General features: G+C 39.3%; 3 protein-coding genes across 10 annotated transcripts in view; 1 reads left to right on the top strand and 2 right to left on the bottom strand.

Annotated features, from left to right (window-relative positions):
- kif2a (kinesin family member 2a) overlaps positions 1–953 on the top strand; it is a 21,742-nt gene extending 20,789 nt beyond the window's left edge. For all 5 annotated transcript variants that reach the window (XM_085179656.1, XM_085179657.1, XM_085179658.1 and 2 more), the window contains one exon: positions 24–953. In XM_085179656.1, coding sequence (XP_085035782.1) covers positions 24–109 — 86 coding nt within the window. In that variant the 3' untranslated portion in view covers positions 110–953. The remainder of the gene's footprint in view (positions 1–23) is intronic.
- On the bottom strand, positions 828–9,066 carry dimt1l (DIM1 dimethyladenosine transferase 1-like (S. cerevisiae)). The gene is made up of 12 exons (XM_085179662.1): positions 8,930–9,066; positions 7,008–7,081; positions 6,775–6,861; positions 5,694–5,755; positions 5,503–5,596; positions 5,373–5,422; positions 5,154–5,277; positions 4,959–5,051; positions 4,800–4,864; positions 4,659–4,722; positions 4,448–4,554; positions 828–3,807 (listed from the first exon to the last, which is right to left on the bottom strand). The coding sequence occupies exons 1-12, from the start codon at positions 8,985–8,987 to the stop codon at positions 3,765–3,767; spliced, it is 921 nt and encodes a 306-aa protein (XP_085035788.1). The 5' UTR covers positions 8,988–9,066; the 3' UTR covers positions 828–3,764.
- Positions 8,411–14,888, bottom strand: cenph (centromere protein H). 4 transcript variants are annotated; one of them, XM_085179664.1, is made up of 10 exons: positions 14,672–14,888; positions 10,849–11,049; positions 10,700–10,755; positions 10,573–10,618; positions 10,426–10,494; positions 10,282–10,338; positions 10,135–10,198; positions 9,727–9,778; positions 9,471–9,628; positions 8,411–9,370 (listed from the first exon to the last, which is right to left on the bottom strand). In XM_085179664.1, the coding sequence occupies exons 2-10, from the start codon at positions 10,968–10,970 to the stop codon at positions 9,278–9,280; spliced, it is 717 nt and encodes a 238-aa protein (XP_085035790.1). In that variant the 5' UTR covers positions 10,971–11,049; positions 14,672–14,888; the 3' UTR covers positions 8,411–9,277. The 4 variants fall into 4 exon arrangements, with proteins under 4 accessions (XP_085035790.1, XP_085035792.1, XP_085035789.1 ...); XM_085179666.1 differs by having other exon boundaries at positions 10,849–10,964; XM_085179663.1 differs by lacking the exon at positions 14,672–14,888 and adding an exon at positions 12,680–12,977 and having other exon boundaries at positions 10,849–10,964.

Raw genomic sequence — 14,888 nt, 5'->3', positions numbered from 1 at the left:
AATGCTTTTGCTCTCCTCAACAGATAAAGTGAAGTCATTCCGCTCTGCACTGCAGGAGGAGGAGCAAGCCAGTAAGCAGATCAATCCCAAGAGGCCACGTGCTCTTTAGAGTCTGAAGAGGTTTAAGTGGCGCGTTGAGAAACATAACCACTAGATGTTTGGCACAAGTCGAGCTGACACTAGCAGCTGTGAAAACACAAATTAAAGGACTGTCTAATGTACCAACAGGCTCAATGAATATCGTTTGTTTTGATCCCTCTAGTAACAGAAACTGGCTCTCCACTCACTCTTTGGTCTTGTTAGAAAACTGGAAGGAAACTAGTTTTTATTTCCTTCCACTTTAGATGATTTTTTTTAAATGGAGAATGTTTAGTTTCCTTTCCTTGTACTTAAATTATTTTTCTTTTATACCCGTTTGTACTTCCTTTGAACTAAAACTTTTCGACCGGTTTTCAGAGGAGATCTCAGTTGAACATGCTTCGAAGTTTACTACACAAAACCAGTATTTGATTTCTGGTTTGCTCTGGCTGACATTTCTGCATGTTCACTCTGTGATAGCTTATGTACACCACTGTTTCATGGTCCGGGGGTCCCCCCGGTCGGCATCGTAAAGTCATACTTCATTGTAAGTAATCTCTGCTCCCTTTCCCTTCCTTCTCAAAGTTTTTACCAGTTTGGAGGAAGCGTTAAACCACATTGTGTTTCTTTCCTTCTGTCATCCCTGACAGATTTTTACTTGTAGTTTGCTACAGTCTGTGCCATGTGGCAACTGACTCAAAAAACTCTTAATGTAAAACATGTTTTCCACCCATTTAACACTTTGTTAAAAAAAAATGGAACTAGAAAAACTATTAATAAATGTATAGTGAAGATCACTGACCTATCATTGGTTATGTTGCTCAGTGTTTGCACCAGATGTAATGCTGGAAGAATTAATAAAAAGTCATGTTTCATTTCAATGACCCAAATTATCTTTATTTGCCACAAACATAAAGTCATGTTTGAGTAGAAATTGAACGTCTAAAGGTGGGCTCCGCTTCACCACCTCGAATTTGACTGCACTACTTTAAGTTTTCCCATCAGGGCGAGTTCAACACAACCGTATCTCTCCGCTGTCTGGATTCACTTATCCAGATGATCAAGATAAACAGTCACACAAAGCTGATTATAAACTGGCTAAGTTAACCCAAGGTTTCCCCTGAGGTGGTGTTAGCGGTATCTGACTAATCTAAAAGGCAGTTTCATGGCTAATTTTTCATTTTTCTTCCACAGAAAATGATCCCTATGAGTGTCACCTGCTCCAATCAGAGATTTTATCAGATGATAAAATGGTGATCAAAAATCTATAAAGAACAAGAACTCGTGAATCTGTGATTTAGCGCACAGACCAGTAAAATTAACATTTAACTCAAATTATTTGATCACAGAGTTCGCTTTCAGTCCTGCTGTAAAAGAGAAATATTACCTAGATTTATTCATTTCTTTGGACAGAGATCCTATAAAACAAAAGCAATCACAAAAATGTAGCTAACAGAAAGCCGAAAACAAATAATAATGTCACATCTAAGAATCTGTATTCACTACTGATCGCTGTATTCTGGAGACCTGATTGGTCAGCAGGCAGTAATTACAAACCTGCTGATCTCTTATGTGGAAAGTAGAATACTCACCATTAGGGATGGGTATCGAAAACCGGTTCTTGTTGAGAACCGGTTCCCACTGTTTCAATTGCTTTGAATTGTTTGCCATTTTTGCAATCGATTCCCTTATCGATTCCAGTCGATGACGTCACCACGTTGCGGAGCGTCATTTACCTGGCAGGAAACACGGCGGCTCAAACGCTCAAGTTTGGTTATACTTTACAAGAACGGATGACAACAGGGCAACTTGCAAAGTAGAGATGTCATTTAGGGGAGGAAACACTACGAATATGCAAAAGCATTTGCTCACAAAACACGCGATAACCTTAAATGAATGTCGTGTTTTTAATTCCGCTCCGGACTCGTGAATCTCAACCCAGCAGCAGCGGTAACGTTTGCACGTCCCCTCCCGTTAATCCGGCAGGTAAATAATCAACTAACAGTGCATATTATGTTAGCGTGATCTGCCTTATTACAAAACCTGCCATTACTGTGCATTTAGGTGACCATGATGAGAGAGACAGAGTCTGGCTGCCTCAGATGCTGGCAGTTCTCGCTGCAGTCTACCGGTAGCGTCTCCTTTCAGGCCAGGATAGACGAATGTCACCGAGCAGTGACTAAGTTTGTGGTCAAAGGCTTGCACCCATTTGCCACAGCAGATGCCCCCGATTTTCGGTAAGTGAATGTGTTTAATTGTAGGCAGGGACATTACTGGATATTCTTGTGTAATTGCTACTGAATAATTTATGTTACACTTTGTTATTGCTACAGAAGAATATTTATTTTATTATTTTACATTTTTCCCCCTGGGGACCCTGTGACACCCCATTGAAGAGCCATAGGCTGTGGATCTCTTAAGATCTCACTGCTGGGTTTGTAAGGCCATGTTACTCCTAAATTTCTATCTTGTTCAAAGAGAAGATATAAAACAAAGTTCTAAGCTAAACGAACCTAGTGTACTCCTTTTTAAAAAATAAGAATCGATAAAGAATCGAATCGTTAAACGGAATCGGAATCGTGAAAATCTTATCAATACCATCCCTAGTCACCATAGTGATTTACCCTGATAAGTGAACCACTTTCGTGGTATAGAATATTCAGGGTCCTTTGTAGTACAGCGTGTGCAGTACTCAAAATGTTTTATTCTATATTAAAAAAGAAAATATTAACTTACAACAGTAACAGCCTCCAGTGTATTATTGTACTCAAATGGCAAGTTCGGCAAACTTATTTTATTTTGAAAGTCATCTCAGCATCAGTAGCCAATGTTTCCACCTTAACATGACCAAGACATTAATTGCTATTCACTGCCCTCCAGCGGCCAGAGTGAGTAACTACAATTTCCACACGTGTTCTTTCTGTATCCATGTTTCTTCGGTGTTTCCGTGACCAGTAGACGTGTATTGTTAGAAAACAAATGGTCACTATTTTCTTTCATAACATTTATTGCGTTTTTATACCCCTCAGTCTGTTCTTTAGTAACTCATTAATTGATTATCCTTGTTCTGAGCTTATCCAGACTATGTTTTAATATTTCTAGTTTCTTTACCTGTAGTTATATTCATGGCAGTCATACCATTAAAAGATTTCTTTTCTGGTACAGACGTTCAAAAACAGAAAAAAAGTCAGGACAAAAGCATAAAGCAAGACTCTAATGAAAGCAATCAAATTGTTTATGTAGTGCGACGGGGAATATTGATTCTTGTTAAAGGGCACCTATTACGCAGGAGTAACTCTGCATTATTGAGAGTTACATAAAAAACAATGTAACATGTCTACACTTTTCATGAGGAGGAAAATCTGTGTTGTTTAGAAAACGTCTGGTTTTCTAAACTTTTTGGACAAAGAACAAACTCAGACCAGTAAGAGGCTTTAAAGTATCTGTGCTCAAAGTTTTTACAGGTCATATTTTCACAAATGTAAAATAGCACTCAATATGAGCACTTTAAATGCATCTGATATTATTTGTATATTTCATTCAACCATTTCAATATCTTAAATTTCAGTTCCGTCAAACATGGCTCCAGGGGCTGAACAAGACAGGCGTTTGTTCTTCCCTGATCTGACCACAAAATTCTCCCTTGCGTGACAATTTTGAAAGATGTGAAGATCTTCTCATCAGAGTTAGGAGAAGTGGATTCCTGCAGAGTTGAACGCATGCAGCAGTCTGAGGACGATGAAGAAAAGACGATTGAACACATTAGAACAGTGAAGCCTTTAACAACCACATGCAGCCTGCCGTTTATAATGTACAATAGACTCCTGTCATCCACACGCAGGTCACATTTGTGTGCAGTGTGTACATATGTTACATGCCAAGTTCTAATCTGAATTTTTTGAGTTTTCCATTAGTTGGTAAAACCTGGTTCCGATTACTTAAAAAAAAACAAAAAAAACCCAACAACAACAAAATTCTTCATTGGGGTTCAAAGCGAGTAGAGTCGAGCTGAAAATGGGACATCAATAGACCGCATGCCACTGATTGGTCAGGGAGTGACTCTTTCTGGCTCTTATCTTTACCCCAAGTCTGAAAAAAGCCCCTGATTGAGCAGGTAATGCCATCGCTTTGATATGTTCGACTGTTGTGTTTGTGTCACATACAAATTACATCACAGGACTCTTGAGCCAACCATACTAAAAGTTTCTCAATTGTAATAGAGTCGAGTAGGCAATAGTGGAAAAGAGGCATGTGTATGTATCTACTGACATACCAATACTTTTTTACTATGTAATTACAAAGGAATTGTAGGGAAACCACACTAAAAGCTACAGGCTGTGGCGTTTCAAGGTGGAGAATGTCAGCTTACACCATGAAGTCATCAATGTCCATCGACCTGGCTCTCTTCTCACTGAAATCTGCCTCCTGAAGGACACTCTCGATTTTTTTGCTAATGTTGAAGTCAGCTGGGACTTCCTGTGAAGATGCACAAAAAGATTCCTGATTAAAAGCAGCCAACAGGGAGCGGGCGAGGTCTTTAAAGAGGGCTGAGGAGTTGTTTGTTTAAAAACTTGACTCACCGTATTGTGAAGAGAACAGTGAATTCTGTAGTTCTTCTCCAGCATCTGCTCCACTGCAGTGGACCTACAGAATACAAGATCACATGACCATCTGCTCTTGACCACACCCACTTTTGAGTGAACAGTTTGAGAGCTACTCACTTAAAAGCTGCATTGAGGGTTTTGTTTTTCCTTACAAAGGCTATTCTGACAAGGCCGTCCCACTCCTACTCAGAATAAAAACAACATACACCTTCAGTCTAACTCATATTTTTAATGAATACTCCTCCACAGCAGGATTTGTTAACAATCAAAGCTCACCTGGAAGTTCACTGGAGGAGGAGGATTTTTGGGTTCTATCCTGACGACACTCGACTCCACTTTCGGAGGGGGGCGGAAATTATTCTTCCCTACCTGATAACATTGAAAAATAAACAAAATACACATTAACACTGAGACATATGGTCTAGAGAGTTGCTGTTAGCATTAGACAACCATCAGAGAGCGGATGCTGACCTTCATGAGATGGTCTACACGAGCCAGAAGCTGTGTGTTGATGGAAAGTCTGCAGTACAGTTTGTCTCCAGGCTTGGCAACCAGGCGCATGGCGAACTCTCGCTGGAACATCAAGACTGCACACCTGGAGGAAAATAAATAAATAACAGGCACTTAACACAGCAGGGATACAAGAAAAGACGATCAAACTTCCTCTATGTACCTCCAGCTGTGTCTCACCTGAAGAAAGGCCGGTGCAGCAGGAGCTTGAAGACAAAAGGTGAGGAAATCTGCACAAAGAGAAACTGTTTGGTCCAAGTGCAATGCAAGACACTGAAAGTGTGTGGATTTGGCAGAAACACGTCTGTACCTGGTAAGGTAAGTTAGCCACACAGACGTCAAAGAAAGGCAGATCTGTTTTTAGCACATCTCCAATTAATATCTGAAGCTTGGCTTGTAAGGGTCTGATGGAGAAAACAATGATTTTATTAGATCACTTTATATTCAAATACGACTTTTAAGCACAGTATATGTAAGAGCAGCGCTGCTTTGTTCACTCACGTGCACTGTACTCTCTTCTGAAGTTCAGCCACCAATCTGCAGTCCAACTCGCAGGCGACGACCTGCAAAAACGGCGAGTCACTTTTAAAAATCTGCAGTCACTGCAGCACCAAACAAACACCAAAGTGAAACGAAATACCAGACAAACTCCGGGAGTGCGGTCTGTGTAGTCTTATGGCAGTTTTATACTTTCCAAGTGTGTGGAGGGTCTTTTTGGGGGTGTAAATTTTATCATTACAGGGTAAAAGGAGCACTCTGTGTCCTCTCCAATTAACTGTGACAACATGGACCTGTCTGTAAAGACACCATGCTGAGATCTACCAACTACGCACGTGTGCTCCAAGCATTCTCCAAGAAACAATATAACAAACATGCATTCATACGTGCTTTCTGCAACTGTCTGCAAGCAATTAAAATACTGGCCCTGGGCTTTTTGATTTAGATTTATTTATTTTAATTTTTTCTTATTTAATTTTTTTTTACACATCAGATGCATTTGTATCTCCTCCTGGAATCTAACCAAATATGTTGATTGTAGAGTTAATCCACATGAGTTACTAAATACCGTCTCCACCGTCTGTCACAGCTCCAGTCGTGATTTTGAAAAATAAAGTGTGACTTTCTGGGATACTTAGAACTTTGACTGCACCACTGAAAATTTTCATTTTGATCTATGTGCTCCTTTTCATGCAAATTATCCACAATATGTAATTAATTTTCGGTGTTTGCTAAATTTTATAAAATCTCAAATCTCAAAAATGAATTAAACTTTTGGTGGTTTGAAAGGATTTTGTGCAACTTTTTGTCCCATTTGCAATTTAGTTGGGGCTTAAAAAGTTACAGAACATCTCATAACAAATAATAATGAGAATGTAAAAAAAACTAATTGGATTTTCAGTGTCAATATTAAATATGTTTACACAATTCTTTATTAAATATATATGGATATATATGAATATAATATATAGAAAATATCTGTATTTACTGACATTGTGTATCACAACATGTTTGAAAAAAAGGCTTGCATAAAGGTGTAGTGCAAGTTCTTGGAGCGAGACCCCCGACAGTTTGAGGCTCTTACTTTTTTGGCCTTTTCCAGCAGCTTAACCGTCATGTTACCAGTACCAGGTCCCACCTCGAGCACCACGTCTGTCGGCCTCAAAGCAGCCTGAAAAAGAGACGCGTCACAGTTCAGTTAGATCAGCAGCCTCTGCATGATTGCCCACTTCTTTTTTTTTTTTAAACACATATTTTACATTTTGTGAATATTTGTTAACATTTTTGTCTGCAGCAGCGTCAGCAAGTACTTCCCACCTTTTCAATAATCCCATTGACAACCAGAGGATTCTTCAGGATGTGCTGGCCGATGCCAGTGTTGAACATGATCCCTGCAACAGAGAGCAAACTGAGCACTGCATGCTGGTCTTGTGTGACGACTATGGTCATTTATATATGAACAATTATATCTGTTTATATGTCCTAAGATCACATTTTAATCCAAGGATAAGTCCATCCATGCCAGCTCATCTAATCCCATGAAAAACATCTATGAAGCTCTTGCAAAATCTAAACGTTATACTATAAATACTTTTTGCTTGTTCCCTTGCTAAGATAAATGTGAGCCATTTTTCACAGTTTCTACTAAATTGGATTTTAATGCACTACAGTCCCCCTTCTGTATATACACAGCAAGAAACCCCCAAGGCTCATTTTGCAGATAAACAGCTCCTGCGGAAAATTTTAAAATCATCATTACTCAAACACTGCATCTATTGCAGATGGGTGAACGTTGCACTGCTTTTTGTTCAGTGGGGTTAACATTCACCCGGCAGTGAGACAGTATTAAGGAATCACATCATCCCGTCCAGAAACCGCTGAGAAACATGACCACGGCTGCAGATTAAAAATAAAAATTTCCTGCGCTGATAATTGGCACCAAGATGCCACTTTTCTTTACATCCATCCTCCTTTTTAAAAATCTTCTGCACTTCTATCAGCCTTCAGGTAGGAATGAGTTAACAGTTCAGCATGCCTGTTCATCAACTAAGTTTCCAGATGGTCATACTTCTAATTTCATTTAAATTCATGCAGACAGCCTCAGATCAGAGGCAGAAGTAACTGCTTATCATTTCCGTGTTAAACTGCTTTTGTAAACTTTCAATGTTGCTCCCGTTTCTCCATGCCCATCTATTCCTGTGAAATAAAATGCATACTGTAAAGTTGCAGCACCAATTCCTCCACCTTCCACGGTCAGTCACGACTACTTATTACAAATATCAAACGCATCTCGCAGAGTGACATTTTGATTAGTTTGATATTTTTCAGACAATACCAAATAACAGAAAGCTTCATAAAGTCTGGCTCTCTTCCAATAGCTGCCAAGAATCAAGGATGGCCACCTTTCCAAGAACTCCTGGTGGACTGAGGTTTGTTTTAGCCTGCGATGAATTAGTCAAGATCAGTGGTCTGGTTTGCATGAACAGTAATGAATTACTGGCTCAGCCTCGTGATTTGACTTCAGTATAGTTTAAATATTTTGTGGCTGGGCCCTTAAAACGGATCAGGGAATCTGACACCACCAAGCCCCAAACAAGAGTCTGGCTGAGTTTGTTGCTCTGTTATCAGTAAACATTTTTCATTGACTTTTGAGGTTCAGGGTGCTTGCAAATGAAATAACGACCCACCACCACGAAAAAAAACAAAAATCAAAACGAGCATTTTAACATAATGACAAAAGACATTTATTTACATATCAGGAATGACTTTCAACATTTCTTCATACATAAGCCTCTTTGGGGAATATTTACATTCATAATGTTGCAAAACAGTAGTAATAAATCTACATGTTAGAACTGTTACAGTCAGTTATGTTTCTCTGATCTTGATTAACCATAAACAAATTTGTGTTCACCTCCTAAACAATGTATACAGAAAATGACAGCGGAAGCAGCTGGACTAAATATCGCAGTTAGCACAAATGAACAATTTGCAGGAAAATAAACTTTCAAAAGAAACCTTTTAATTGATGTAGCTGGTGGGTTGGAGTCACCGAAACGTTTCCACGTCAACACAAGTGACGACAGTCACAGCAGTGGTTCATGTTAAATGCTGTGACTGCTAAAACAGCGATACACCAGCTCAATATGCAAACACTGCACAGACACGATGATGGACCCCGTCTCTAAAGTCTGACATGCTAACATGCTAATGCTAACGCACCCCGTTCAGAAACGTACCTTGGTTTTTGACCTCTTGGTGCTGTCTGCTTTTCTTCACCGCTTTGACCTTCGGCATTTTACTTTATTTTGTCCTGCTTAAAGAGCTACAAAAATCCAAATTGTAAGTAATTATCCAGAGTAAGGCTGGCTGGACTTTGTAAACACGTGTAGCCCTTCCTCTGTGCTGCTCTTTCTCTTCTTCAGTGACACAATGAGCTGCAGGTTTCATCTGTTGGCTCGCTTCCTCCGCGCCCTCTGGCGGCGATCTGGCGGCATTGCTTTTACTTTTTCAAGATGAAACTAAAACTGTTTTTGAAACAGTTTGTTTGTCACACACACTCTCACACACTCACACACACTCCATCTTTACTCAGAGATGGGAAACTCCTCGAGTGTCATGGCGATGTCTCGAAGTTTGGGATCATCAAGCCAGTTGACTTTACAGGCCAAGAGAATGCCCTGAAGAGGAAAACAAACATTAACATACTCACTCGCAGTTTTGTTGGTTGTATCATACATTCAGTCATAAACTGTACCGACTGCTTTTTCTAAAGTTTACCCTGAGGACATTTTGGGTCATGATGGCCATCTTTTTATATTTTTCCAGGTTTGCTTGGCCTTTCTCCAACGCAGCTTTGTACTTTTCCATGTCTGGATACTCTTTCTTTGAAGACTCCTCCATGTGTTTGATCTTCTCATGCGTGAGCCGTTTCATCTCTGCAAGCAGAAAGTACTACTTTAATCTGGAGTCGAAACAATAAATAACTAAGAACTTAACTGTGAAAGACATCAGATTTCTTTCTTGTAAAGCATACCAAGTCTGTTCTTCTGTATTTCTGTAACCTCATCTTGAAGTTTTTTGGACTCCTGTTGGAAAAATAAATAGTGGATTAGGGTATAAAACCCTCAACTTTAAGTAGCACTTCAACCTGTAGCATTTATGTTGAAGAATAAAGGTCGTCATGCCAAGTATTGACTTGGACAGATTCTGTTTTTGCCTTATATACACTGCACATCCATGAACGTTTTCATGTTTCAATAAAGATCAGAACCCATTATCCATTTTCCAAGCAAAATATCAAATGAGGGTTGACTCAAGACCTTTGCACAATACTATAAGTGATTACAATACCCTAACAAAACAAATTGTCTTATATAGGAACCCCATACAATTTTAAACACACAAAGCACTTCAAAGAAGAACACAGACTTAAGCTGCTCACCTGTTGAAGCTGTTTTATGTGTGAACAAAGACCCATGCAGCGGTCACTTATGGCTTTCAGAGCACTGAGGAAAAAAAAACAAAACAAATGTTTTGATAAAAATAACTAAATATTTCAGCTGTTTCTGTATGTTGTCAGTTGACTTACTCTGCTTCAGAGTCACTCCAGTTCAGCTTTTCTCCGATAGCGTGCCACATCTGCATTCTGAAAGACAGAGACAATCAATGATCTGTCACGATAAACATGAGAACATCTGAACTCCAAAAACAAATAATACAAGCAGCAGTTTACCTGTGCAGGGTCAGTGTGCTGTTAAAATGAAGCGTCTTCACCCTTTCAAGCTCACTGATATATTCTGGCCTGAAACAAACATGTGTCAACATCTTTTTTTCCCCCCTTTTTTATTTAACAATTGGCTTTAAAATGTCAAATACTCACAAGTCTCGCTCTGCTTCAGATGTGCTGCATGACCTTTTATTTTTTTCTATCAGGGGAAACTTAAAATTAATTTCCATTTTTGCTCTTAAAAATAAAAACTAATTTAATCAAGAGAATTGTTTTATACCTGCGTTGAGCTGTACTGCCATCTCAAAGCACTGGTTGGACATCTGTTGCTTTATTCTGTAAAGAAAGTAAAGACCAGAGGTGACATGTGCGACACAGCTGGATCAAAAACTGACCTTCAACACCAATGCTGGGGTGAGAGATACAAACCTCAGCATGTCTACAGGTGACGTGTCTTTCTGTCCGGTGGCGCCTTCAGCAGCAGGAACATCATTTGGCTCCACAGTCCCCACCATGTGATTGAGTTTCCCCGGGCTGTCAGATGACTCCATCACCAAAAACAACAACAACACACAAAAAAAACAAAAAAAAAAACAAAAACAAAAACAAAAAAAAAACGAGTGAAGATTCCTGGAGAGACAAATCAAACCACAGAAATGTGGGTTTAATCCAACATAAGAAACTATAGCTCATTAAAACAGACTGACTAATATGCACTAATATACAGAAAATAATGGCATTTAACTTGAAGTCTGCCAGTCATCAAGTTGGGTTTTTTTTTTGTTTTTTTTTTTTGTTTCAGTAGCCGAAACAAGTATACTCATCTCAACATACAAAACACATCATACAGCCTTACACTCATTCATAATTCATACATGCAGCTGGTGCAAAAAAAAAAAAAAAAAAAAAAAGGCCACAAATCATGAGCAAGACATTAGAGTCAAACTTAAGTTTTCAGCAGCTGAGCTGAGGAAGGCTGTTTCAAAATTCCAACTTATCAACTCAAACATGTGAAAAGATTATTTGACATTTCAATAAGCAAGTCAAAATGTTGAGATTGTGATAAGAAATTTTAGCTTAGTGTGTGGGGGGGGGGGGGGGGGGGGGAATCGGCAAATGCCCCACAATAAAATATTATCACAATTTGAAATGCATTAAGATTTTATGATATGCTAAGTTTCAACAACTTTTAAAATAGCCAATTGTGTTCTCAAAGTTAAACTTTGTCTGTTTTATCCAATAAGCACACCAACACTGTCAATAAACCTGGCATGGCTGTATTGCCATAAGACAGACAGGCTAACTGTATGCAACTGAATTTTAATTACAGTTGTTGTTAATTACATCCAATCTGTTCCTGATAATACAACAGTTAACAGTGATAAGCGGTCTGAAAATACCAAATGTGAATTTGTGTCCTCGTAGAAGTCAACAGAAATTCACTTTTAACTGTTAAATTTGTGCTCAGCACCCTTTCTGCTCTATTGGAATATGACCAGAATACAACCAGCTGGAAGCCATTTGAGTCGAGTCTCCTCATTGACAGACTTGTTCAAACTGATGGCGACATGTTGGCAATCTGTCTGCATTTATAAATTAGACAGCAAGTATTTGATAACCTTTAAATATATTTCTGACTGGCAAACTGTGACTGAATACAGAAGACTGCCTCCTATTAAGCGACCAATGCAATCACCTTGTGATCGAGTGGTTGTGAGTGGTGGCCAGCGGGCAGACAGACAGACAGAAGGTTTTTCAGTTGACCAGAAAACTGCACAACGTTATGTAGAAAAAGAAAATCGGGGCAGATTCTGCAGGTTGCACCAATGAATCGTCTGGTTTTCTTGCTGTACGCCTCCACCGTAACCACTGAGCTTAGTGGTTTGCAAACAGTAAGCAGTTTTGTTGTGCAAGTGTCAATCTTCAGATAATGCACGGAAACGCAGCCAAGATACGAGCAAAGAGGCTTCTCCTGCCACCTGGTCATTGCTACACAGTGAAACCACTTCTCAAAACACTTTAACCTGCCGCTCCTGTCATCTCATATAAAATCATCATCGACTTAGCCTGGTGACTTCTGATGTCGTAGAAGCTGAAAACTGTACTTCAGTGCAGCTCTGCTTCTGCGCTGTACATAGACATACAGCAGCCTTAATCGTAGTTGATGCTCGTCTTTATACGGTTACAGCGGCCCTTTTCAGCAGCTGTCAGCGTAGCGCTAAAACTAATATCGGTTTATTTAAAATAACATTTTTTTTACCTCTCTGAACGGAATTGATGATGCTTCAAGTCCAAATGACATCAAATAAGCACTGTCTGCTGAGCCTCTGTTAGCTTCAGCGTTACACTTGCTAGTTAACGTCAGTCGCTCAGTGTAACGGCGAGTTACAACTCTTCACAAGCTTTCATCTGTGTGAAATACGGTTGTTAATTAGCAAGAAAATGCGCAATAGGTAATCAGTTGTCACTGCGTTAAATTGTTATTGTTTTTCTTTGTCAGGGATTAGCAAACCAGCCTACAAGTTCAGTACCGCCACCTGTCGGACAGGAGGGTAAAACTGAAGACAAGCAGGAGGAACCGTCCACATTAACACGGCATACAGTGGGAGTTGGTTTCACTTTCTTTAATGCTCATTTTAACGTTTTAAAAGAAACAAAGCCCACCCTTGCCCACAACATATTAACCGACTTCTGGATAATTGGCTTATAGCTGAACTACTAGTTCATAATGTTAACCAACCATTAAATGAGTTCAGTGATTCTTCTCTATTTATGTCTTCCACTTTACTCGTATAACGACCTGGTATATAAGCATTTCACTGTGCATTGCACTCATATAACTGTGTGTGTGACAACATCCCAATGTATTTAATCTTTCTTTTTAAAAAATTAAGTTTGGCTATTACATTTTTACACGTAATAGCCCATCCATTAAAAAATTAAGAACTAAAAAAAGATGTATATGTATGAAAAGATCATGTCTTCAGAAAACTAATACGTTTTGAACAGTGAGTCTCAGGAGGAGAAAAAACTCTCATCTCAATGCATTTAAGCATACAGAGATGGTCAAGCTGACTTGCTGAAGTTCAAACTTAAAATCAGAACGAAGAAGAAAGCTGATTGACATTACTTTAAACATGGCACGATTGTTGGTGTTAGATGGGCTGGTCTGAGTAGTTTAGATACTGGAGATCTACTAGGATTTCCCCACACAACCATCTCTAGTGTTTACAGAGAATGATCTGAAAAAGAAACTGTCCAGTCAGTGGCAGTGTTCTGGGGTAAAACACAGTGTTAATGTCAGAGGAAGGGTAGAATGACCAGGTAATAATCACTCGTTACAACCAAGGTATGCAGAAGAGCATCTCTGAATGCACTACATGAAACAGATTTACTACAGCAGCAGAAGACCATAATGGGGGCCACTCCTGTCAACTAAAAACAGGAAACTAAGGCTACAGTTTGCACAAGCACATGACAACAGAAGATTGGCAAAAAAAAAAAAAAAAAAAAATTACTGGTCTAATGAATGTTGACTTCTGCTCTAAATTTCAGATGGTAAGGTCAGGATTTGGTGTAAATTACATTAAAGCATCCACACTGGCTTGTTTCAATGGTTCAGGCTGCTGTCTGTGGTGTAATGGCCTGTTAGAGATTCTTTGTACACTTTGAGTCTCTTAGCTGAAAATCAATTAAATACCACAGCGTTCCTGAGTATTGTTCCTGAGTATTGTTCCTGAGTATTGTTCCTGAGTATTGTTCCTAACCAAGTCAATCCTTTTATAACTACACTGAACCCAACTTATGACTGCTATTAAGAACAGTATCATTACACAATGTCACAAAGCTCACATTATCTCAAACTGGTTTCTTGGCTAAGATAGTGAGTCCGCTTTCCTCAGGCGCCAAATACACCAAATCTGGGATGAACTGGACTTGGAGATACTCATTATGAATGTGCAACTGCTGCAAATCTTCAGCAACTGTGTGATGCTATCGTGCCAACATAGACCATGAATTAGGAAGGCAGTTCTGGGGATCGAACCTAGTGCTAGCAACGTTTACCTAATGAAGTGCCCGGTGAGTGTACCGTTACAGAAAAATAAAGTGAATCCTCAAACTAAGAACAAGCACCCGAGTCACTACACAGGAGAGTAAACACATGCATTATTTTCATATAACATCATTTAACGTGTTTTCAGCTGGTTATAACTTAGCGTTAAAACGACTTTGGTTTACATACAAGTCTTACCTCGATTGAGTTAGGTTAACGCTGTCTTATGTCAAGATTAAAAAAAGGAGTAGAAGACGAAGAAGCAGAGGTTAGTCCCTGGCGTCGTCGTTACACTCGCCCGTTAAAGTTAACAATTTGCTTATCAAAATGTCACCAGCTGTAACACATCAAACTGTGCGACTTAATTTTATAACGACGCTGTCCCGCCAAGAAACACGTAACGGAACGTCACCAT

Source organism: Neolamprologus multifasciatus, chromosome 12 (genome assembly GCF_963576455.1).
Source record: "Neolamprologus multifasciatus chromosome 12, fNeoMul1.2, whole genome shotgun sequence".
NCBI classification, from domain to species: domain Eukaryota; kingdom Metazoa; phylum Chordata; class Actinopteri; order Cichliformes; family Cichlidae; genus Neolamprologus; species Neolamprologus multifasciatus.
Note: the sequence above shows the minus strand (reverse complement) of the source record. Positions and strands in the feature narration are given on the sequence as shown.

What these genes read in the sequence shown, in the direction of transcription:
- dimt1l (XM_085179662.1), bottom strand. Translation starts at nt 8,987, where the DNA reads ATGCCGAAGGTCAAAGCGGTGAAGAAAAGCAGACAGCACCAAGAGGTC. An exon ending in CAGAAGAGAGTACAGTGCAC is followed by an intron (nt 5,597 to 5,693) that starts GTGAGTGAACAA and finishes TTTCTCCATCAG; the next exon opens with ACCCTTACAAGCCAAGCTTC. An exon ending in ACTGTTCTCTTCACAATACG is followed by an intron (nt 4,555 to 4,658) that starts GTGAGTCAAGTT and finishes GCATCTTCACAG; the next exon opens with GAAGTCCCAGCTGACTTCAA.
- cenph (XM_085179663.1), bottom strand. Translation starts at nt 12,721, where the DNA reads ATGTCATTTGGACTTGAAGCATCATCAATTCCGTTCAGAGAG. An exon ending in GGCAGTACAGCTCAACGCAG is followed by an intron (nt 10,619 to 10,699) that starts GTATAAAACAAT and finishes TTCCCCTGATAG; the next exon opens with AAAAAAATAAAAGGTCATGC. An exon ending in TGGAGTGACTCTGAAGCAGA is followed by an intron (nt 10,199 to 10,281) that starts GTAAGTCAACTG and finishes TTTTTTCCTCAG; the next exon opens with TGCTCTGAAAGCCATAAGTG.